This window comes from Colletotrichum gloeosporioides (assembly GCF_011800055.1).
Source record: "Colletotrichum gloeosporioides strain Lc1 chromosome Unknown consensus_17, whole genome shotgun sequence".
Classification (NCBI taxonomy): Eukaryota; Fungi; Ascomycota; class Sordariomycetes; order Glomerellales; family Glomerellaceae; genus Colletotrichum; species Colletotrichum gloeosporioides.
In genome coordinates this window covers 2105224-2129157 of record NW_025544662.1, presented here as the reverse complement: position 1 = coordinate 2129157, position 23934 = coordinate 2105224, and the positions used below count along the sequence as shown (strand labels likewise).

General features: G+C 54.8%; 4 protein-coding genes across 4 annotated transcripts; 1 reads left to right on the top strand and 3 right to left on the bottom strand.

Moving 5' to 3' along the window:
• Positions 1-1194: 1194 nt before the first annotated feature.
• GCG54_00011485 (uncharacterized protein) lies at positions 1195-1967 on the bottom strand (the record flags this gene model as incomplete). The annotated part of the gene is made up of 2 exons (XM_045411390.1): positions 1195-1354; positions 1426-1967. The coding sequence occupies 2 exons, from the start codon at positions 1965-1967 to the stop codon at positions 1195-1197; spliced, it is 702 nt and encodes a 233-aa protein (XP_045268448.1).
• A 1373-nt stretch (positions 1968-3340) lies between these two features.
• GCG54_00011484 (uncharacterized protein) lies at positions 3341-8942 on the bottom strand (the record flags this gene model as incomplete). Its single annotated transcript, XM_045411389.1, has 3 exons — positions 3341-3384; positions 3436-5059; positions 5109-8942. 3 exons carry the CDS (start codon positions 8940-8942, stop codon positions 3341-3343), a joined length of 5502 nt encoding a protein of 1833 aa, XP_045268447.1.
• Positions 8943-12853: 3911 nt separating this feature from the next.
• On the bottom strand, positions 12854-14266 carry GCG54_00011483 (uncharacterized protein; the record flags this gene model as incomplete). Its single annotated transcript, XM_045411388.1, has 1 exon — positions 12854-14266. One exon carries the CDS (start codon positions 14264-14266, stop codon positions 12854-12856), a length of 1413 nt encoding a protein of 470 aa, XP_045268446.1.
• A 2923-nt stretch (positions 14267-17189) lies between these two features.
• GCG54_00011482 (uncharacterized protein) lies at positions 17190-19626 on the top strand (the record flags this gene model as incomplete). The annotated part of the gene is made up of 3 exons (XM_045411387.1): positions 17190-17223; positions 17277-17500; positions 17557-19626. 3 exons carry the CDS (start codon positions 17190-17192, stop codon positions 19624-19626), a joined length of 2328 nt encoding a protein of 775 aa, XP_045268445.1.
• Between the last annotated feature and the right edge of the window lie 4308 nt (positions 19627-23934).

Here is a 23934-nt window from a genome sequence, read left to right as displayed (position 1 = left end):
GTCAAGGTGTCGTAAGAAACATTAACGACAATTTGGGAGCAGAAACGCGTTACTAGACGAACCCTTCATCAGTCGTCTGTTAATTCCTATAATCTTAACTCTTTTGCTTTCCACCGGGAAATGGCCGAGAGAAAAGTCATGGATAATACAAATCTTGAAACGGCTCGATCACAGAAGCTGCCAAACTATTGCTTTACCGCCGGTCAAGACCGTGATGTCTTTGCTGCTGCACTAGAGCAACTGTTACTTTTGAATATCCGGAATAAGTAAAAGAAACTGACGAACACTACCGTGAGCCTGGTGCAGCAATCTTTCTTCCTTTCACAAGCACACTGTCGTAAAGTCCCGCGCCAATCCAAGAATTTGTACCACTCCTTCAAGTTCTGGGACATTTTGTGGCGCGTGAGACGGAGTAATTACTACATGGCTACCTTTTATACCTCGTTCTATTGTCGGGAACGTCAGAACCGTGAATCTGATTGTGCTCGGCTCCATCATAGACAACAGTGGATTCAAAGCACGTTATGATACGTGGTAAATATTCCATGAAAACTTGATATATAAAATCTTTGATCTGTGGCAATTCTTATCTTGAAGCAAGCCAAACGTTTTCGCGCGATCTTTATCTCTGCATTTGAGTCCGACCAGTGAGAGTATGGCTGCATCGCAGGCCTTTCATCGCGAGGTGATATTACTCGAAGTAGGCACATACTTTGAGAAACTTATTACGACGACTCGATTATCCAGTTGGAATACTGTTCAGATGATCGACCAAGACGACGAAACCTCTCATGCTCTGCCGCATCCTTGATAATTAATTTGTGGGCCATCATGTGAATATCTTGAGTAAAGTCAAGTCGAAGACAAGCATAGAGATACATCTCTGGCAAATCAGGAATTGTGTTTCAGCGATATTCTTGGCTAGAACCTGATATCTAGCGCTTTAATATGCTTATACCGACCTGATGAAGCTGAGATATTGGACCGAAGTCTCGCTAGCGATTTGAAATGATACTACAGCAACTCAAGTGAGTCCCGTCGACCTCCAGATTGCATACGTCTCTAAGAGACGTTCGACAGTGTGCCATCCGATAGTTGATTTTCTCATGTTGTCAGGCATCTTTCTAACCCCCATCACCCACCCATCTTCGTCACCAACGTTTCATCCGTCAATAAACCGCCTGACTCCTGAGCTCAGAACTTCTTATACTCCCCATCCACAAACGTCACATCTGATGGCAAAGCCGCAACATCCCCCTCAGCAAGCTCCAGATAGAACTTGCCATGAGAATCAGCCCCAAGATCCCCGCCCGCTCCGCTTCCGTCCTCCTTCCTCTCATCAGCATAGAAGAACCTGTCACCCTCGTTAGAACCCCGTTCACAGAGCATATCCTCGAGGCCAAAGCCCGCAACCAAGAAACTTACCTCCATCCCTTTGCCTTGAAAAACCCATCCGCAGCCCCAACCCAATACCACGCCGCGCTCTTCCCCATTCCCAGCGTCAAAAGAAACGGCACAGGCAACGGCCCCGTATTCAAATGGTTCCCCGTCATAATAAACCTGCCCCTGCCCTCCTCTCCTTCCGTCCACCCCTTCACGGCCTCCTGCGCCGCCACATACGCCCCCAGAGCGTTCACCCTCAGATCGCCCTCGACCGCCCCCACGTCGAGGCTCAGCAGGTTCTCCGCGTCGGGCGGCTGCGAGACCGTCGCCGCGTTGTAGACCACCACCCGCGGCGCCGCGCCGCCAAAGTGGGCCCGCACGGCGGCGAACGCGGCGGAGACCTGCGCCGGCACGCTCAGATCCGCGCGGACACGCAGGAAGGAGGTCGACGGGTCGACAGCCGGTGGGGAGGGAGCGGAGCGGCTGACGAGGGCGACGGCGTAGCCTGCGCTGGAGAAGTGCTTTGCGATTGCGGCGCCGACGCGGGAGCCTGCGCCGAGGATGAGGAGGACCGGGGGAGACATTGTGTATGTGTGTATTTGATGTAGTTGTAAATAGATGAGGTTGAATAGTGTCTCTGCTTTGAGGGAGAGTTAGGCTTCGCAGGACTGGCTTATATATCTATCACCTAAGTCGATCAACATGCGTCCACATACCGATGCGCTTTGTGCATTGTCAACTAATAAGTCCCTAGCATGTCCTAACCCCCTGACGACGCCATCCCCCCTCATGAATCTCACTCGCATATGCTCCTGTATCACCATGCAGATCACCGACCTGACCTGACAAATGACACAAGCAGCAAAATGAGCCCGGTGCCGAATCCCCCATTCCGGCATCGTTAAGCAAATGAACCTCACCGAGTTCACCGATAGTAGTAGCCGTGAGCAGGCACCGTAGCGCTATATTTCTCCTTACCCAAAGAACAAATCAGGTATGGGCGTAGGCCATGGTAAAAGAGAGTCAGCCACGCTGACAAACCCCCATATATCACCAACTCGACCGACCAAGACATGGAACAGTTCTTGAAAATCTGTAACCGAGAGACAACCGTCGCATCTAAGGACTCAACCATGATAACTTGGTACAGATAGTAAATCATCTCCATGCCCCGCCTAGCATGTATGCGAAGGACGCGCGCGGCTCACATTAGTAAAACCAAAGCACTTCGTCCGCATTTACATCCGCGTCTACGTCTGGCGGACTTCCGCCCAAGAACGCCAGGCGCGCGCGGGACTTGACTAATCCAGCCCAGCCTGCCCTACCCGTCAGTCGACTGCATACATCATTCAGACTGGCTGATAAATCCAGGAAAAAGACTCATCAGCCAACCCACATCATCACGCATTCACTTCCCATGCAAAAGGCCCAAAAGTTGTCAAGGCAGGGTGAAAATTCCATTATCCACGACTACAATTACAGTCCCCTCCTTATGGTATCTACCTGAACTTGGACTGCCAAAGAAATACCTCACGCAGTCCCCCGGATTCCAGAAAAATATGTGGTATCAACCAACTTTCACGTCATGTGCGTTTCAAACCCAATCCTCATGCCTCGACTTGAGGGGGGAAGGGCCATATCGCTGTTTCCCTCCCCTCCAAAACATCGCTCAAACGCAAAACCATCAATTGCGTGTCATGTCGTCGTAAGGTCGAGTAGCGAAGCACTTTTCCCTCTGTTTCCTCCGCTTGCTCCGTCCGGGCTCTTCTCCTTTTTGGGTCCGTTGCCGCTTGACAGATCCTTCCCTGCCATTTCTATAGCAGATTGCACAGATCTGCTTCAATATGTCTGATGATTATAGGTTGATCATGTGGTTCAAGCTATCCAGTAGCATCAACTCATGTGGCAGTGCTCACTCTCTTGTACCGAATAAAAAGACGTTGTGATGGAAAATCTTCTAAAAGGTGTCGGTCTCGTTACTTGCGACAGTGCCAAAAGTGTCTGTGAAATGTTAGAACAAGCGCTGGTCAAACTCTGTAGCATCCTGCTTACCTCTCTTACGACGTCGCTCCTCCCTGGCGGCTTCCTCCTCCGCACTCTTGGGAGTCATGGCCCGGGGTCCACTGGGCCTGCGAGTTGGCATGCCGAGAGCTGCGTTGAGGTTGCGGTTCTCCAGCTTGGGGCTGTCAGTGTAGTTGCTGGGCTGGGTGCCCGGGCCGGTGCCATAGCCACTCTCAACGCTGTTGTAGGGGAGGGGGCTGGTCTTCGATGCCAGCTTAGAGATGCGGGCCTTGGAAGGCGTGGTAGCCCTGGAGGGGGTTGTAGCCCTAGAAGGCGTTGTGGCCCTGTCGTCGATGGGCTCCTTGGGGGGCCGAGGAGGACCGGCAGGGGACGAGTTCCAATACTCGCCAGTGCCGGCGCCGGAGTTGCTGTAGCGGTTGTTGGCGTTCGCCGGGAAGCGGTTCAAGCTGGTAGCCGAACCGGCCCAGTCGGCAGTGTTGGGGGACATCGGCGTGTCGTACTCGTAGGCTTGGCTCTCCAATGCTGCCTTGAATCTCTCGGTCTGTCCTTGACGAGGCTGGGGATGCTGGAGGTTGACCGAGTTACGGTGTGCCTTGTACTTGGGATCCTCAGGGGTCATGTAAGTGCCAGGTGCAGGCGGGACGGTCTCAAGCCGTTGGGGAGGGACGAGGTCCTGTTGGGAGAAGCCAGAGTGCAGCTGGTCGCTCTGGTAGTCATCTTGATACCGGTCGTCGTACCGGAAATCCGATCCGGACCTGGAGGGAGGGTGCTGAAGGAACTCTTCTTCTTGGTCTTTCTTACTGGAACCGCTCATGCGGAAGGCTTTGCCGACGCTCGTAGCTGTCGACTCAGACCACCGGGAAATCTTGGGGAACCAGCTGGAGGATCCTCGGGACTTGTGCTTCTTCGCCTTCTCCGTCTTTGGTGTGTTCTCGTTGCTCATTGATGCGTTGCGCGTGTGAGGTTGTTGGGGAGGAGTGCTAAGAGGCATAGAGTCGGCACGCTGGAATTCACTTCTAGGAGTCTGCAGACCCTGGTGGTATTCCTCCTCATTGTCTTCGTGGACCGTGCTGATACGGTTCGGTTCGTATCCCATCTTTGAAGGACCACGCGACTGGGCAAAGGAAGACATGCCCGAACCATGGCTCGTGGAGGAAGTGCCAGCCTGGCCCTCAGGCTCGTAGCCGCGGTCTTGCTCGTACTGCATCTCCTGGCCAAGGTTCTCATAAGACTGACCACCGCCAGGTCGCACAGTTTGGGCCTTGAGGGTGTCGACCTCGCTCAAAAGCTGGTTCAACATGTCCTCAATTCTGCCAAGATCGTTTGTGCCCTTATTGCTGAGACCTTTGAGAGCCTTGCGGAAGAAGTTACTCTTCTTGGTCGTCTCATCAAGGGTGCTATGCTGGGAAGCTGCACCGCTCAGGCCCTTGATGGATCGCGGGGGAAGGCTGCCGGGGTAGGGACGGGGACCGCCGATAACGTTCTTGACCGTCTCCTCGGTGTTCTCCTGGACCTCCTTGATAATGACGTCTTCAGTGTTGGCAAGGAGCTTCTTGAGGTCCTCAAAGGAGTTGCGCATCTCAGCTGCGGAGCGGACGAGGGTGACGAGAATTTCAGTGTCTCGGGCGCTTCTTTGGGCGTCGCGGACCATAAGCTGGAGAATGTCAGTGCGTATTCAAATGTGGAATCGTTCACAAACTTACATGTTGCATAAGAGCGATGATGTCCTTGGACTCGATGCTGTCAATCCCGTTTCCGGTGGAAGCGTCGTAAATGGGAGAGGCCATGCCCTGAGACATGCCACTGAGGTGCCTCGCGTGCTGGGGCATGTAGAAGGGATCCTCCGCACCGGGATCGTTGAAAGGCATAAGAGCCTTGCCCTTGGGCTGGCCGTTGGGCGATTGAAGGGGGCCCTGGGAGATGTAGCCTTCGTCCAGGTTCTTGTGACCAGGGCTGCCATGGTAATGAGCATCGTAAGCATCATCGAAGCCACGGGCGCCGAGGAGGTCGGGATTGTCAATGGGGCTGGCACCGTCATACGGGTTGGTGATGACAGTGTCCCGCTTCCGCTCGGCTGATGTGCGCCGCCACTCATCCTCGTGTTCTTGACTAGGCTGGCGGTGGTGAGCCAAAGCTGCACCGACAGCAGCCCCTGCGGCAGCACCGGCGGCGGCCATGCCCAAGCCGTGGCCATGCTTTTCACTGTACTCCTCAAATGTGCCGACATCGCTCTGGCGAGGGGTAACGTCTCCAGGCCAGTGACCGTGGTCGTCATTATCGCTACCGCCAAGGGGTTCGCGGACGAGAGACGGGTTGGTCAAGGCGTCGTCGTCGACGTATCCGACCTCAGGCATGGGATCATGCAAGGCGGGCATGGCACTAGCACCCATCTTTGGCTGGTCTTCCAAGTCGAGGCGGTCGACACTGTGCGCCGGAGTGTGGTTGGGCTCGCGTCCCTCCATAGTGCGCTGCTTGAAAGACTTGTTTCGTCCGATGCCGGCACCAACCCACTCGTCTTGTTCCTCATCGACTTCTTCAACAGTTGGCTGCTTCCTATCCTTCGCAGCTTTCAGAGCGGCAGCGGCAGCGCCAACGGCTCCTGCGGCAATCGCCTTCTCGGAAGCCGTGGGCGAGTGTCTTGTTGAGGTGGATGGGGAGTTCTTGTACCTCAAAGGAGCAACCTTCCTACCGTACTCATCGAGGTCGTACTCTCCGTTGAACTCTCTTGACCTGCTCTGGCGGCTAGAGGTAGGCGTCCGGCTGCTCTCACGCTCACGCTGCTCGAAAAATTCGCGGTGGCTAGCGACGGAGCCCTTCTCGGGGCTGACCTCGCGCGATCGAATGTTAAGCTTGCTAGGCTGGTCATCGTACGAAACGTTGGAGTCTCCGTAAGAGACTTGAGAATCCCTTCCGTACTCGTAACCAGATCCAGTGGTCATGATAGACTGATCGAGCATGGACCCGTCGATCAAGGAAGCGACATTCGATTCCACGCCGTTCGCTACGTGGATGATATTGGGGTTGGCCATAATACCGCGTACGGCCTGGCCGGATCCCAAGACATCACTGCCTTCGGTGTACTGGCTGTTGCGATAACCAGCATCGCTGTTCTCCGTGAGCTGGCTGTTCCTGAATCCAGCCTCGCTGTCTTGCGTGAGCTCGCTCTGTCTGTATCCAGCCTCGCTATCCTGCGTAAGCTCGCTCTGCCTGTACCCAGGTTCGCTGTCCTGTGTCAGCTCGCTCTGTCTGTAGCCAGCCTCGCTGTTCTGCGTCAACTCGCTGTTGGGGAAGCCGTGACCGGGTTCTATGACGCTGAATTCGGATTGTTCGTCAAAGCCTCTGCCCATTACGTTGCTGGGTATCGATGACGAAGGAGACAAAGCTCTCATGTCCGGTTGAGAGGGGTGGGACTTTGTCGGTGATGCAGTGCCATGCGACATTCGGGAATCGCGCTGAGCAGCGGTCTCACTTCCGGCCTCAGTGTATCCAGAAACGCTGTAGATGGGGCTCAGGCCGCGGCGTTCAGGTTGGTACGGGACATACTTGAGAGGAGGCGGTACATCCTGAGTGTTGTAGTAGTCGAACTCATTGGAATCGTCGTAGTCGCCGTCACCATCCACGCGGCTTCGGTCATCGTAGTCGTCATAATCATCGATCCGCGACTGATTGGGGCTGCTGTAATCGTCCGCCTCACGCTGCTCTGTGAGTTCTCCGGTCCTGGTGCGGGACAGCTCTCTCAAATCACCATGCGACACGTTGGCGTGTTTCGTGCCCAGAATTTGCAAATTGGAAGTTGGTGTTTGAGCGGCTGGCGTCTGGGTAGGTGTAGGCGTTGATGCGGCAGAGGCAGCATTACCCCTGGCAACCTCCTGAATGACAGCCTTCTCTTCCATGGCGGAGTGAGGGCGGTCGGCGAGAGAATCTACCGACAGAATCGAGGTGCGAGTCATCTCTGAGGGATTGATCTCACTCATCAAGGGCATTGGCGGTGCAGGGACCTCTTCCTCCTCAAACTCCTCGTTGTACTTCTCACGACCCAAGCTGCGGCTCCTGGCTGATCCATCCGCACGCCGTCTTCTACGCTGTCTTCTGTCGTCGGCTGGTGGTGAAGTTGCATCCAACGCGGCCGCAGCAAGGCCAGCGACAGCTGCACCTCCTGCTGCAGCCTTGAGCGCTCCATTGCTTCGTCGTGGAGTGTCATCGACTGACAGTACTGACTCTCCCTCAACAGACTCGGCGATGCTGCGAGGTGACTCGGTGTATTCATGCCGGGCCTCGCGGTCTCTGCGCTCTCTGTGACGACTATCGCGGCCGGATTCGCTGCGCTTGTCGGATCTGCGTCGGTCGACCCCCAGGTCCTCCCGAGAAAGGGATGTGCCTGTGCCGGTGGAGGTAAGAGAGCTGCGACGACTTTCGCGCTTGCTTTGCTCTCGCTTCAGAGCACTCAATTCCGGCAGGATAAGTCGGCGAATGGCGTCCTCGACGGTTTCCAACAATTTGGGGTTGTTGATGGAAGACTTGGAAGCGCCAGAGCGGACAGAGCTCTGATCATACGAGCGATGGCTGGGAGAAATGCTGGATGACAAAACGCTGGAATCTGCCCCAGACACAAGCGAGTCAACGTGATTGCGGCTAGAGCGTCGCCTAGGCGATCGCGTTCCAGCCTCGGATTGCTTTTCGCTGATACTGCTTGTTCGACTTTTACTTGAGCGGTGCTTGCGGTCTTTATCCTTCAACTTGTCGCCAGAGACTCGCCTCTCACCGCTGTGTCTCTTTTTGCTCCTCACTTGGTCGGCAGCCGCAGCACCAGCCATTGCGCCAGCAACACCGGCAGCCATCTCGCCGCCTCGAGTCGAACTCTTGCTGCGTCTAGTCTCGGACGATTTTGTCAAGACGGTCGAGCCGGGAGAGCCGTCCAGAAAGCTGTCATTAGGAATGGCCGAGATCTCGGACAGGTTTGGAGGCAGGTAAGTAGATTCGTGTGCAGCATCGACGTCTGGGATCAACGGGCTCGCTGGTCTTCGACGACGTCCGCTGCGGTCGATCTCGATGTCGATGGGGTTTTTGGACACATTGGACTCCTCGGTGGCGGAGGCGTAGGATCTCATACTCTCTCCGTCCTCGCCCTCGAGGGCTTCGACGTCCAGATGGGACGAGGCTGTGGTGGAGGGCTGTTGTACACGACGGGTCAGCGAGGCCTTGCGGACGCTGCTGCTCTTGGTCTCGGTGATCTGGATGTGGTCGTGGCGGTGCTTCTTTGACGGTGTCAAGCGCACGCGGACGCTGGGCTTACGGCTGACGGAGCTGGAGTCGCCAGGCTTGCCACCCTCGAAATACTCGATCAACAACGAAGTCTGTGAACGATTGGCTCTGTGGCCGCGGGTCTTGATGGTGACGGGAGTGCCGTCTGAGGGGAGAGAGTAGTGGGAAGATTCGTCGTTTGGCCTGGACACATCGGTCGCCAATTCGGTGGGGGTGATGGAGTCGGTCTCGGTCGGGGCAGGGAGTGGAGGAGGCTTGTTCGAGTCAACACCCATTGTGTGGTGAACAGCTCGAGGCCTCGGCGACGGAGCGGGTGGTGTTGCGCGGGCGCGGAAGACGAGTGCCTCTCGTACTGCGGCTCACACACCTCTCTTCTTTGCTTTCTCTTGTCCTTCCCCTTGGATCAAGGAAAGAAGGAAGAGGGAAGAGGGAGAGGTGAGTGTGAGTGGGTTGCCGAAGCAGGCGGGCAAGGGTTTGTTGTGGGTGCCGGTTCGCCGTTCAAGACATCAGGAGCAGTTCGTTACTGCGGGAAAAAAAAAAACTGGGCGGGCTGGGCGATAAGCTGGGCAGGCAGGCGAAGCGAGGCGAGCTCACGCCGTTTGTTGGGGGCCGTTGCGATCCGGCGATGTTTGCGCGCAAAGAGGGGGGTGAATGTCAAGAGGCAAAAGTAGAAGAAAAAATGCGGTATGTGGCCGCTGATGCCACACGCACAGCAATGAAAAAAGCAACCAAGAGGAATATTAGGTGGTGAAAAAAGTGAGGGAAAATGCGCGCAGCAGAGCAGCAGTGTATGATGGCGCAAGGGAAAGGCCGAGTGGTCGAGGTGCAGTGCGAGGTGAGGTCAGGTAAGGTTGGCGGTTCCCAAACTGGGGTGGCTGGGCTGGTGGTTGCCCCAGTTGCGGATCTTGAAGCTGAACCAGAGAGGCAGGTAAGCTCCAGGGGTAGTGCCTCCTGTGATTTTGCGACTCGCTTTATTTTTTATTTATTTGCTGTTTTGCACTTTTTGCTCCTCCGACGTCGAGGCTGTCGCTAGACGCTGAAACAGAAATCGAAAAGAATACCAAGTCGAGAAACAAAAGTGTGGAAGCTGCTTTTGAGAAGGTCGGGTTATAGCAAACGGTGGTCGATAATAGAGGCGCAAGCGACAAGGCGAGAAAGAAGAGAGAGAGGGCGACAGACAAACGACGGGCGGCACCGGGGGTCGAGGTAGACGGCGACAACAGTGACAGCGATGGACAGGTTCACAGTCTGGGATGATGCAAGGCAGCACAGCACACAAGCACAAGCTTGAAGGGCAGAAGGGACAAAAGTGACAGGGAAGCAGGCTCGAGGGAGGGGGAACGCAACGAACAGATGGACGCTTCGTCGGGCTCTTCTGCCTCTGTCTGTGGCAGCGTCTCGCGTCTGACTCTTGGGTTTCTGTGGTTTGCGGCCTACAGGGCCTCCCCCGGCTCGTCCAAGCTTATGAGGCTTTGTTATTGCGGTACAAGATCAACGTCGCGGCAATCTATGGGCGCTAGAGGTACCCGTCGTCATCTCAACTTCTCAAGTTGGTAAGGTGAGCGCGGGAGCGGGCTGGGCTGGGCCGGGTGTTTCTGGTTCTTTGGGCTGCGGTGCGCTGCTCTTGGGCTGGCTGGGAACACTGGTCGACTGACAGACAGACACTCGGAACTCTCTGAGGCGAGCAGAGAAGAAAACCCTAGGTCCTCCCAAGTCCTCAGACGGGAGCGTTTTCGCCTGACGTACGGGTGAGATGCCCTCTGCTTCCCCGTGGTCAGAGATCAGAAGGTACACTCCAGAGTCCAAGAAGCTAAAAACGGGTGCGACTGTGACGGACCAACAGATGGGCTCTTGTCCCACGAGGGTGGAGGTGCTTGATGAGTTGTCCCTCGCTCCCTTCCCGAAAAGAGCTGGGAAGGCACCGGGAGACGGGCCAATTGCCGCCGCATGCTTGGGGCGTGTGAAAAGGGCCTTGCATGAGGGTGCTGCTCCAGCAGATGAACGATCCGACTGCTTCTCATCGACGGCAAAGACGACAACGGCCTCCTCTCCTTTGCCTCTGCGCGCGCCCTGCAGTGTGCTTCGCATCGCATCGCATCCGTCCGGCTCTGGAACCACTAAACGGACGACCTGCAACCACACACAGTTTTTCTCACATCGTTTAAACTCGAGCTGTCTGTCGCAAGTGGCTTCCCTTGCCCTTCACCGTCTCTTCTCCCGCAGCAGCCAACCCTGCCTGCACGTTACGTCTCCTCCACCGCAGCAGCAGCTCACTTCCACTCTGTCTGCTCACCCCTCGACCCTACCTTAGTCAAGCAACAACTTAGCTCAAATGTTCAAACCTCGAGACCCAATTCTTCATCTTCACAGCTTCACTTTGGCACTCTCTCCCTCCGTTGGTTCTTGTGTCCCAAAACTCACCTGTTTGTCATCGGCTTCACCCCCAGCCACCCCGCCAAACAGATCGCAATCATCCCACTTTCCTCTCTGATTCTCTCACTCTCTCACTCCCCCAGCCCCTCCAAATCCCCCCCAAATCCCCTCCGCCCCTCTCCCCCTGCGCTCAAAAAGGATCCCCTGTCAGCAATCAAACCCGACGGGCCCCCACAGTTGGCAACCTGAGTGGAGGCGAAAGCTCGGGCGTCACATTTTTGCCTGGACGACGGGAGGAGACTCGTGGAGAATGATCAGCCACTAGCAGGGCGCAAAAAGAGAATAAGGAAACAAAAATGGGGAGCTAAGGTTCTTCCTCCCGGTGCTTCTTTTTTGGTGTTCCTACCAAGAAGTCAACGGGCTTGTAAATTGACTGACACGCCTACTGATACGGATACTTGCTTCCTGCTTCCTTGCTGCTGCTGCTGCTGCCGCCGCTACTGACATAACAAGGGCATGTAGAAGTCCCAAACCTGATCAACGGGGCACCAAGTGCAACGGGCCAAGTGAGATGCCATTTCATCCGCTGGCACCTGAAACCGCATGTCTATCCGCCACCCGTGGGCGGCGCCCAAGTCTTGTCTGGGATGCAGAGTGACATCCGGATATCCTCAGCACGTCTCTCGCCGAGGCTTGTGACCCCGAATTCAACAAATCCGCCAAACACCTGCTTAGTGCCGTCGACCCCAATGAGAATCTCAGTTCAGCTGCGCATGGGAGATAAGCAGTGCTAACCGCCGCCCAACGGTGGCAACAACCACAACCCTCCTCCCCCGCGTCTTTCGGGACAAGCCCATCCTCCGGCGGCCCAGGCCCCGGCCGGCCGTTTGCACCTTCAACCCAACCCCGCTACCTCCGTCCAGTCACCGCCGTCCAAATCACCCTCTTCAAGAGAGGCACATACCCGGCGCCCCAATATCAGCAAATGAAGCTCTTCGCGCCTGTCCACGTCCGCATCCTCTTTTGCCATGCTTTCACACTCACACACCTGGCCCCGCTCCCCTTCGCCTCTGCACCCGAACATCACGGCATGCCCGACATGCTGCACCTACAGCATAAGCCCCGAAATATTCCACCCAGGAAAATACTGTGCATGACGCAGGACGAACTCCTGCCCCAGGTGGTCTTTCTAAACGGACCCGAGAAGGTTTTGAGAGATGTCTAAAGCATAGATGAACAGCGCGAAGATCCATCACGACGGAGTGGCCAGACGCTCCCGTTTGCACCACTCACCTCCCTTGAAAACAAAAATCAACCACCGTCGGCTTTCTCCCCCTCGTACCTTGCTTCTGATTGGTGCCGCCAGCCTCGTCCGACCCTTCGTACCGAGGGGGTAGATCGGCTCTGCCGTGTCACCCCGTGGATGCGCCTCCGGCGGAGAGCTGCATCGGTGGCTTTCTTACCAGGCACGTCCGCGACCCCCTTGATTGTCTCCGCCACGAGAAAGAATAAAACCACTACGAAAAAAGAGGCATCACGGTATGGAAGAGATACTTGGAAACTTTGTCCTGTAAAGGTGTATTGTAAGAGTAAAACTGATGCTATCCGAGGGTTCGCCCGCTCTGTGGTATCTTCCGCCTCTTTTCTCGTCTTCGCATCTGTGTATTACTACGATGCCAATGCCAGATGCCATTTGCCCGTTTCCCCTAATGTTTCCTCGTCTATCGGCACAAAAGGAATGACATAGGAAACCATGACGTCCAGCCGTGTGACTCTTCTCGTTCCTACTGCATTTCCTAGCACTGCCTGCTGTCTATCTTCTCATCTTCTTGGCGTCTCGGGGATGCAGCGAATAAGTCTGAGCTGATTCCTCCTTCTCGGCGCCACCGAGAAGCTCTGCCACCGTTGGGTTCTCGTTGAAATGAGTTGGCAATCCACCACCAAGGACAACGCGCGCCGCGTCCACTCTCGCCATGAGGGACCATGAGTCGATAAGCACAACCGTAGAACCCAGGCGCAGCTTCTCGCGGTACCCGAAACCGCTCATGTCATCATCGTCGTCGTTTCTGCGGCCAGGCTCTGCCCTCGTGCCTCCGGTGTGCGGGTTGAATGAGGGGCGACCGGCGGTCGAGAACCCGGGCCCCTTGCCATGCTCTAGTGAAGTAACAATGCTGGCGAACTGTTTGCGCAGGTGACGTCTGTCCTTACGGGAGGTCTGCTTCACTGAGGGCTTTGATGCTTCGCGCATGCGGCTAATCAATCGCTTAGGGTCGTATTGTAGGTTCATTGGCTCGCCCGTCTCTTCTTCCAGGTCCCGTGCGGCCTCGAAAATGAAGGCAATGTTGAAACCGGCGCTTGTCTGTACGTCAACGTCTGTGCTGTCGAGTTGTTCCACGAACGCGTCGATGGCTGTGTATACGTTCTCGGTGATGTCGTCAATTTGGCTGGCGACGAAGACCCATGATTCCAACGCAGCGGTGACCACTTCGCCGCTGTCGGCCGCACTGATGGATTCGCCATCGCTCTCTACGATGGTGACAATGTACTCGAGAAACTCGCTCGCAGCCTCTTCGCTTCCGCCGGCGTAAAGCGTTGCGATAGCCATGGCCCAGATCGCGGCCGCCTTGACATCGCTGTCTTCATCGTCTTCGCATGTCTTCTCCAGTTGTGGGTAAATGTCGTCAAATAGCACTTCTGAGGGTGATGTCAACAGCGTTGCCTGAAGTGACTTCAGAGAGTAAATGCGCTCCACGGTGCTGCCTCCGGACCTGATATTCTTCATGAGAGCCGAAACGATCTCATTTATTGAGCCACTGATTTGGCGTCCGCCGTAGTGGTGCTTGACAAGGTGAAGGTAGGACATGAGAGTGGTCTCGCGACCCTTGGTGTTTGTTCGCTTACGATCTTGCAACTCGACGATGCGATCTTGCAGGAGGGTCGCCCATGAGGCGTCAGATGCGCCACCAATACCCTCGTCGCCGGAGTCGGTTCCGTTGGACAGTGTGCTCATGGTCATGTTGTCGTCGTACTCGTCGTCGCTCGCTTCGTCCTCGGAGGCATAGCGGCTGCCGGCGCGTGAATGCGCGGGAGAGTTGATTTGTGAGTGGGAGGGAGATATGTTGGGAGAATTTCTCATGGACGCCCTGGCAGATTCGGGGCGCGATCGCGCTTTTTTGGAGACGGTCTTGCCGCTCTCGCGGAGAACCTTGAGTCTAAGATCGTGCATGTTTGCGACTTCGGGGGGGTTCGGTTGCAAGCTGAGGTGTAGAGGTGGTTGAATGTGCGCGGTACTTCTCGAAGAGAAGACCTAGAGTTTTATGCGTGCCGAGTGACTGCGAACTAGGTTTTTCTGTTCTTGTACGTGAATCGAGACTGCTGGGAGACGATGCCGTGTGGGAGAGCTTTCAGAATTGCGATCAACAATCCATGAGAGGTTGTGGGAATGTCGTTATTATAACAGTATCTGAAGGTTGCGGAGAATCACGAGACTGCTATATCGGAGGTAGGAGTTTGGGGATTTAAATTAGGGCAACGGAGAAAACAAAAAGTTGTGGAGGGTGCAGTACAGAGAGGTGGTGGTGGGTGGTAGGCGGATGAATATTAAGAAAAAGGGTGTTTGGGTGGCACTCATTCACTTGGAGGATTTTGATCATGGATCTGGGTGCAACGCCCAGGCCCAGCGGCGGGTGGGCTTATGACGAATGACGACCGAGACTTTTTTAATGGCGTGTAGGGCGAGACACGCAGGTGCGCAAGGTCGAGGTAAGGAACAAAGCACCACGACCTTGGAGGGGTAGGGGGCGAGGGGAACAGGACGTCAACTGCTGCAAAATGCTGCCCAGCAGGTGCTTGTCGCTCCACAGGTCCCGAAGGCAGGACTCCAGAGTGATGTATTGGGTGGGGTTGGGCCCGTCCGCTCGCACACCACCCAGGGCTCACCTTGAGGTGGGCAGTGATCCCTGCTCGTAGATCGCCCTTCCCCCGCCGTCATTCCATTCCACCCATCCATGGCTGCGCGCTGGGCTCTGTGAGTCCTCTCACATCTGTGTGTCACTCATGAGTCTGCTAACCGCATGCGAGAGAGGGGTACCTGAGGGACCTTTCCCTTCCGAGGTGACCGGCACCGAGGTACATGATGCCACCCATCACACCGTGCTTCCCGCCGATGATGGGAAACAGGTAAATCTGCATCATCTGATCGAGGCAGCTTCGGGTCTAGCTCAGACAGTTGCGGCCGGCGCCAGTGATACAACGAGTCTGGTTGCTTCTCAGACACACCAACGGATTCACCAGACCCGCAACTCACCTCGAGGTGCAACTACTCAACTCTGTCACGGTCGTTGGTGGGATGCAGTTCGTGGGATTGCCAGCTGATGGCCTGGCTTGGTTTCGCAAGGCGGTCAGACATGACTAGAAGTTGACATACCCATTAGGTACGGACCATCGGCATCGGCGGTGTCATGCTGTCAGAATCGAAAGAAACAGCACCTCAGGCGCAGGCAAAACATGGTAAGGCAGGCAGTAAGGGTCTCGCCCGCAGGCAAGGGCGGATATGTGCTTTCTTGACGTGAAGGCGGACCACCAACAAGGGAGGACCAAAGTAGAGGCTCGAGCCAAGGGCCGTTAGGATTTGAGGCCAAACCAGCCGCGAGCTAAATAAATGTTCGCGCAGTTGCGCGAATGAAGCCGGACGACGTGGACACGGGCAGGTCGTCAGGCAGGCTGTGTGCGATTTGTGAGGTGTCGGTTGCCTTTCCACCCAGCCTTTGCGATGCTGGCTTGACTAGGGCGCTCTGGCGACTGAGATGTTGGTTCGCCTTGCCTGTGATCAAAAGGCGAACCGAGAGCGTTTACGTTAGGCTTGCCCACAGAGCTGGGGACATCTAGAAATTTCGACCTATGATTCGGCTGTCAACTCATTGAGTACGACAGCGTCGTCGTAGTCGTACCTTCTCGATTGTCCTCCAAGTTATCTTTCCGTCTCATTCACCTCTGCCTAGGTACCCATCAATGGCCCCGCTACACCTCGAACACGCACTTTGTGTCTAGGACTAGCACTTGCCTCTTTAGCCACTAACCTCACCTCTCTGGCCGCCTAAGCAAACAGCATCTTCTGCCTCAAACTTTCTTCCACTTACTGCACCTCGACCTACCTGCCCGCCTCCTCGCGAAAGCAAATCTACCTACCGTCAGGTGCCATACGGGTTGAAGGTACGGTATATCCGCAATGTGTGCCCCTCTCTCCTAATCCCGTCATCACATCCCAAACCAACCCGACTGAGCCTGCCTGACGCCCAGACACACACTGTGCAGCGGGTGGAGAGCACGGGCCAATCAAGGTATCTGTGTGAAGTGCACTTTCACCTCTTTGGCTCCAGCTTCACAGGCGAGGAGCGTACGATATTATTCTCTATCTGTCGTGAGAGGAAGAGAGCGCTTATTTCATTCTTCTTCTTCCCTACCGACATTCCTCTTTCCATCTTTCCCGAGGCATATCGCATCGTCGGCGACTTCCACAGTCGTCTTATCAGCCAACTCGACCCAGCACTTATCTAAAGTGTCTGAACGTCACCGCTGCTGATAACCCCACTAACCCACCATCCCCCCGCTACCACGACGCCAACACCCCTGCAAGCTTCCCTCGAGGCGCACCTTCCTGAGGTCCGATAAGGCGTTATCGTTGCCTGCGACTGCCTGATACAGTACCAGCACGGTGCTACTTCCAGATCCCGCTGCTTCCTGCCCCACCTCACCTCTGCCGGCCTCGACTGCTCCTTACTTACACTGTATCGCTCCTACCTCTCTCTGCCTGACTTCCACCTTCCGAACCTTCAGCCTGCGCCATCGGCGAAACCAAGGCTCTCTTCTACACCCACCCGACTCCTTCTCGTCCTTCTTCTTCTTTTCAACCTCACATCTTATATTGGTCCGCGAGGATTCACTTCCGTCCATCGTCTCCGTACTCCAGACGGGATCGTCTCGTCTTTCCGTACGCTCTGTCAGCTCCGACACTTTCGGACGGAGGTAACGTCTCCCGAGACACGACAAACGCACGTCGATTCTGACCCTTCCTCGAGAACACCAAGGTCCTTGCGTCTTTCGCTCTGCACACTTTTTTGTCGACCAACATTGGACCCAGCCTATTCATAATGGCATCTGGCCATCGACAGCTGGCGAGTAGTGGTATGTCTGCCTACAGCACCCAACGTATAGCTTGTGGTTAACCGATATTCCAGTGCTTGTCACACTCTCGGCCCAGTACCCTCCTCCCGACTTCCAGTATCCCGAGCGTAGAATCGTTTTGGAATCTAAGAGCGTCGGCTCCGCCTCTGAGAAGGTCAAGATTGGCAGATCCAGCAAGCGTCTACCCGCCCTCGAACCCAAGAACACCAACGCCTTGTTCGACAGCCCGGTCATGAGCCGTGAGCATGCCGAATTGTATCCCGATTGGTACCACAAGGTAGGGTCAAACCCGAACGTACAAAAGTAGGGAACCAAATTCTGACCCGAATATAGAAACTTTATATCAAGGACTCGACTTCCCTCCACGGAACCCACAGAAACTCCGTGAGAATTAACGCTGGTGAGGCGTACGAGTTGCTTCCAGGAGACACTCTCAAGTTTGGCGTCGACATCCAACGATCAAGCGAGTCATTCCCGCCCTGCACCGTTCAGGTGCACTTCCAGTGGGATCCCCCCTCTGACGCTGAACACGCGAACGCCCGGCCTACCTACACATACTCCGTCCCTGATGACTCTGACAGCAGCGACAATGACGACGACGACGATATCAGAGCGACAATGGAGAAGATTCGCTTGATTGCGCAGCACCGCCTCCCGGGCGCAGCAGCCACTGCTATCGACCTCACGGATGATGTCCCTATCCCTGCCTCCACAGCAGGGCAATCCGCCGCCGCCGCCATCGTCCTTGATGACGACAATGCTCCGAACCACGTCTTCGAGGCTCCTGCTGTCATTCCTCGCTCCTCCCAGCCTGCCCCCCCTGCTCCACCTGCTACTGTGGACTTCGACGCCCCCCATGACGAGGATGAGGAGGAGGACCCCTCTTCTGCGCAACATTCTGCGCTCGTTGACCCGATCCCTACCTTTGACGACTCTGATTCTGAGTTAGATGATTCTTACGAAGAGGGAGACTCGATGGACTTGTCAGACAAGGGTGTCTCGAGCGAGGGTCAATCTTCCGATGAAACCGACGACGAGGATATCTGCCTCAGTGACTCCCTGAGCGGCTCTGACAATGGCGACGTCATCGACGAGCAAGATGCCGAGGCAGACACTAACTGCGATGCCAACTGTGATGGTGATCAAGAGGACGATGAGCAAGACAGTGAGCTTGACGATGACGCCGAATGCTACGCCGACTACGATCACGACGTCCGTGAATCGGATGCAGATAGTAGCGACGGAGAGGAAGACTCACAAGATGATGGGTATGTTTGGGATGAGCCTCCTCACAACAAACTGGGCAACGACACATCCATGACCATCTGCGACCCGGCTACTGCTACTGCGTCAACCAACCAAACGTTACCCCTTCAGCACATTATGTGTCCTGCTGCTATGCCATGGCCTTTCCCAGGTTCATCCGAAGACCAATTTGGGGATGATTTCAAGCTTCCGCCTCTGCTTAACCAGGCGATCCCTCAAGTTCCTTCTCTGTCCAATGGCAGACCTCTTACCCCGCTGCTTTCAACGCAACCTCTGGATGTCCTCGCCTCCCATCGACCTTGGCTCGCAGCTCATGGACAGCATCCAGCTCAAGGACCAAGAGGGGATGATTGGAAATATCCCAGCATGAAGGAGAAGAACCCATGGTTGTCCCAAAATGACGGGCCCTCCGTCGATGTCCTTGGACAGAAGAGTGGCAAGCCTGAATTCTTCCGTGCCCGTGAGCAAAACAAGGCGATTTTGCGTCAAAACGAGGAATTCTTGAAGCCTTCGCAAGCTCCAGTCTCAACCCAGCCTGCTGCTACTCTAGACGAAGCTTCCGACACCGACATCTGTTCAAAGCCTAATCCAGTCGACGTTGAGGCTCCAAAGTCGACAAAGGTTCCCGAGTCTGTGTGGGCTGCCCCTGGCAGGAGATTCCTCGACTCGCCTCAGGAAGACCGTCTCTCTCCTGAACGAGAATTGAGCCCCGAGCCCGACATGACCAGCGCCTTCCAATACCAGCAGAGCAAACTGGCAGTACTTCCTCAGCCGCCAAAGACTCGAGAGACTGCGATCGCCAGCACTGACAAGCCTGTTCAGGAGAGCACGCCGCCGCGGTCTCCCAAGCGCAAGGCCGACGAGATTTCTACTCTTCTTCCAGAAGAACAAGCTGCGGAGACGTCGACCATCGACCAAGCTGCCCAAGATACGGTCTCGGTTGTCACCGGCGAGGAGAGCACTACTTCCGCGGTTACGCCCCCCGGTCTCCCTAGACCCGAAGGCACTGAGCAACGTCCCGCCAAACGTTTCCGCTTCCTTCCCAGCATGAACAAGATTGGAACTTTCAGCGTCGGTGTCGGCGCTGGTGTCAGCATGCTTGCTGGAATGCTCGCGATGACGGCTCCTTCTCTTTAGCCTGGGAGGTTTACTTCACTGGCTCGTTTCTTTTTCTACGTTGCTTATTTACGACTTGGGGATCCAACTTTGGACGATCCACAACTGGATGGTTTACACGGCGTCAGGGGATCTAGGAACATGGAATGGCTCACGCAGGGTCCGACAATTGGGAGGGCTTTTACGTTTATGGAAAGGCACGGTTAATGGGTTATGACAACGGTTCTGTCGCAGGTTACGATATACCTAGGGCCAGACTTCCTCCTATCTCTAGTATGGCTTTCCTCACCCAGTCTTTCTTCTAGTCAATCGCACAATTAGCTTAGTTATGGAAACTCGTCACTTCATAATCGATGATACTCAAGCGTGGTAAACTGTGTGATGCCACCATTTCGTTTGACAAGGCCAAGGACCCTCGGTCCCATTGCACTGAATCTCCCCAGGGGCCTGTTTTGTTCGTGCTGCTGGATTGCAGTGTCGTGATGATAAATGCCAAGCATTACGTCCGAGAGCTCTCCGGTACGTGTAGACATCCAAGACAGCAACTGGCGTTATATTGCACCTAAAGATCGTCTATTTCTCATAAAAAGGTAAAATCTCAAAGACCAGGCTTTCTTGACCTTTTTGAATTATTCATCCGACTGAGAGGAGAATGCCACGATGACACGGGTATAGAGGGGGTTCAAGATACAGAAAGGTGGAGAATTGTCTTGTCGAATTCGAAGGGAAGAAAGAGGAAACAGTCTCAGGTAGACTAGAAGCCTCCGGCCACGACGCATCAGGCAGATTAGTACGCAGGAGATTATTGGACAAACTGACTACCATATGATTATGCAAGATGGCAGTGACGCTGTGCGTTTGACAGCTGGGGCGGCTGATGAAATTGGGAAAGAAGGATTTTTGATGAGGAGGGGGAGGGGTTTGTGGGTAGTTCGGGGCCCCTTCGGCCGTGGAAGAAGTATTGGCTCTGTCGTGGGACACGTTGGCCTCGGGACAAAGGGCCTTTCTTATTTTCTGTCCGTCTGATTATGAGACATGCATGGACGTAGTATCAGTTAACGCTGCTCCGGTTGGCAACGACTTCTTTCCTGGGGACTGCCCGGTGCCAAGCCTGCTAGTCGTGTGCTACTGTTCAGCGAGAGTCGCAAGTTTGCCTGCAGTGGGCGACGCCACGCAGGTGAGAGACTGGGGGAGAGTGTTGGTGAAATGCGCTTGTCGGCATGGGTTGTCGGAGGAGGACAAAGGAGAAGAAGGGAGAGGAAGATCGGGAGCTTGTAGGAGACGGGAGATATCACGGGGCGTATTCGTTATGTGTGTACTATACCAGGGCATATCTCGAAGGCTTTTGAGAGGTCCGTTGATATGAAGGCGCGAAATGACATGCATGGTGATCATGCTGGGGATAAGCCCCGCGATGTAACGAGAGAGAGTTGAGAGAGAAAACATGTCGTTCTCCGCGGGGGACTGGGGGTTTGGTTGGTTAGTTAGTCAGTCGGCACCGTACCGACGCCCAATGGGAAACTGTAATGGACAGACCCCTCGTCTGCATTCCATGCAGATATACAGTGTCGTTAAACCGAGTTGGGAACGCCATGGAGAGTACAGACTTGTCGGATGACCCATCGTGATCGCCTCGAGCAGTTCTTTGACGAGAAAATTGGGTAGCACAACGCGAGAATTGGCTGAGCAAAGCGATGAATGTTGCAGGGCCGCCGAGATCGTGAAGCCGAACGACTGTAACTTCCCCAGATGTTCCAATGTTTGGCAACTTGCTATTGTTCACAATCCTCCCAGACTGTTGCATCGTCCGCCTGAGCGTGGCCATGGCAAGCTACGTCCGGATTCTTCCGATATTCCTCACCGGTATGGGATCGAGGTGAGTGCGTGATGGCAATAGAACCGCGCAAAGACCGCATGTTGGAGTCTTTTGACCACAACATGGCGCTTAAGGCCACGAGGCTGGCATAGCGGCGCACTGCCAGGAATTGTCGACCGGTGAATCCTTCGAGAAACTCGGGTTACTCATGGTTCAAAAGAAGCTTGCAGTCCGAGAAAAAAGGGCGGCAGGTCGCTTGAAGCATTCCCAATAGCTGGAGATTCTGGGTTTGCCTTGCTAGGCATGGGCCGACCCGTGGCTGTCGCTTGACGAGACAGTGAGACTCGAATGGAAATGCTGAGTCGGCTGTTGTGCTCAGAAACCCACGAGAGAGAAAGTACCTTGTCTCAATGAAGCTTTCCTATTGGATCCCGTAAAAGCCCACGGGCGCCGGTAGCACCACCAGGGGGAGCTTCGTCTGCAATACCAACACGACTGCCTTCAATAGACGCGTGCTCTTCGTGGCTTAGGCAGTTCTGACAACACCGCCCTTTCCTTTCCCCTTTGCGACATGCTGAGAGACCCTTAGCCTGGCTCCTTCAACCGCAGATTTCCAAGGCCCTAATGTGCTCGGTGTACGTCTGAGTGGGCAGATCGGCATGGTCTTGATGCAGGTAGCCGGCAGTCGGTCGAGGTCGCAGGATGATTGCTGGAACAGCTGGCATCCGACATGCCCGGATCGAAGTCCGAGGCAGATCAGGACTAAAGCAGCAAAAGTTGCTGACATTGTTGATAGGGAACAATGGTTCTTGCTGCAATAATATGGGGGGAATTGACCCCAAAGCAACTCCCTCTGCACAGTGGTGTTGTCAACTACATAATACGTTGAGACGGCTCTCTGGGGCTGTTGGAATCAGTAAACTGAATACCGCATGGGAAGCACAAATGCCACTCACTTCGAATATGCCGACGGGGCGGCATGTGCAGGTCGATAACTGTACTTCCTGCGGCTGACGTCAATGATAGGGTCAAATCCCCTCGATGAATATCCAAGGATGCCCATCGAGAGCCCCATGCCGGTCAAGAAACTTCCCAATCAGGACAAGCAGGAGAAGGCGGCATATGAAGTATCACCCACACTCTTCACCCCATTCGTTGGTCCGCAGGATGAAACGAGGCAACCTTGACGGAAGCACCCAGCATAGTCACAAGACCGGACCAACAGTCCTCTCCTGTGATGTCCGATGGGTGTCAATACCTCGGTGATGATGCCCAGAAAAACGCCCGGAGAAGGCGGTGAAGAGTGACTGAGATCGAAGGCTTACTCGCCTCGTCAAACCTCTCATAGGGTTGGATAGTTCTCGAGACCATTGTGAGCGTATTTTGAATGGCGTGGCGTAAAAGTATAAGAGACGACCAGAGCCAGTCCGTTTGTTCACCTCCCTGCAGAGATCCAGAGAGACCTGCTGCCAATATTCTCATCGCTCCATTCCTCGAGTCAAGATCAGCTTTTCAATTGAACTTTTCAAGTTTCGGTATACATCACACATACAGCCATCGACAACATGGCCTCTGACGAAATCTGTGGATGTATCGAAGATATGTATTCCGGCAAGTGGGACTTCAGAACTTGCACCCACTGTTTTGGCCATGCTCGGTAAGACAACTTAAGCCTTTAGTTGCCAGAGTTAACTAACGGTTTTCGAGAAACCCTTGTGATTTCTGCGGCTCTCAAGGCGTAGTCAGAGTCCCGTGCCCTCACAGGCGCGCAGCTGAAGATCGATCTTTGAGCTCCAAGCCTCGGACCGGAGGCGCACGTCCAGACAAACCCGGACCTAGGGGCCCTAGAGGCGCTGCCAACGGCGATCCTGATAGAGGAGTTGCCGCCGGACGTAGCTGAGAGTGCTAGAAGAGCTTCCATTTTCTGAGCCATGAGAGGCTCCTGTACATGTCATCACCCCTGACAGCCACGTTACTCTTTCAAGAAGATTCCTCTTCAAGAGAGCAGGGAGGTCCCAGTGGCCAAAATAGTGTGTTTATGCGGTGTTCTTTATTGTTTCCTACTTCCATTTGCCATTCTTCTTTTAGTGGTTCCCGTCAGAAAAGGTCTCACGGCTTTCGGAATCCAAAATGAAGAATGCAACTCTTTTAGAGGAATTCGCCGACATTTGAGAAAGCGTCGCTAGACCAGAGACGTCGCAAGTAGAGCAGAGTAGAAGAAGTCTCCAGGCACTCAATGAACACTTTTGAGCGGATTGCCATTCTTGAGGCTTACAACCGGGCTCATCCTCCCCTACTCTTAAGTTGCTGCCTGAGTATTTCGAGGAAGAGGTGTAAGACCGAGAGTACTTCGACAATAACGCCGGCTAAGCGCCGTCATAGGTACAGAACTTCGGCTTGGAGAAACTAGGACAGAGACCAAATGTTCTTTGGGGTAACGTTGGCTCGCTTCTCTGGCATAACGGGGCCATTGACGCATTTCGAGAGTTATGCGTATGAGGCCAATGAGGCGA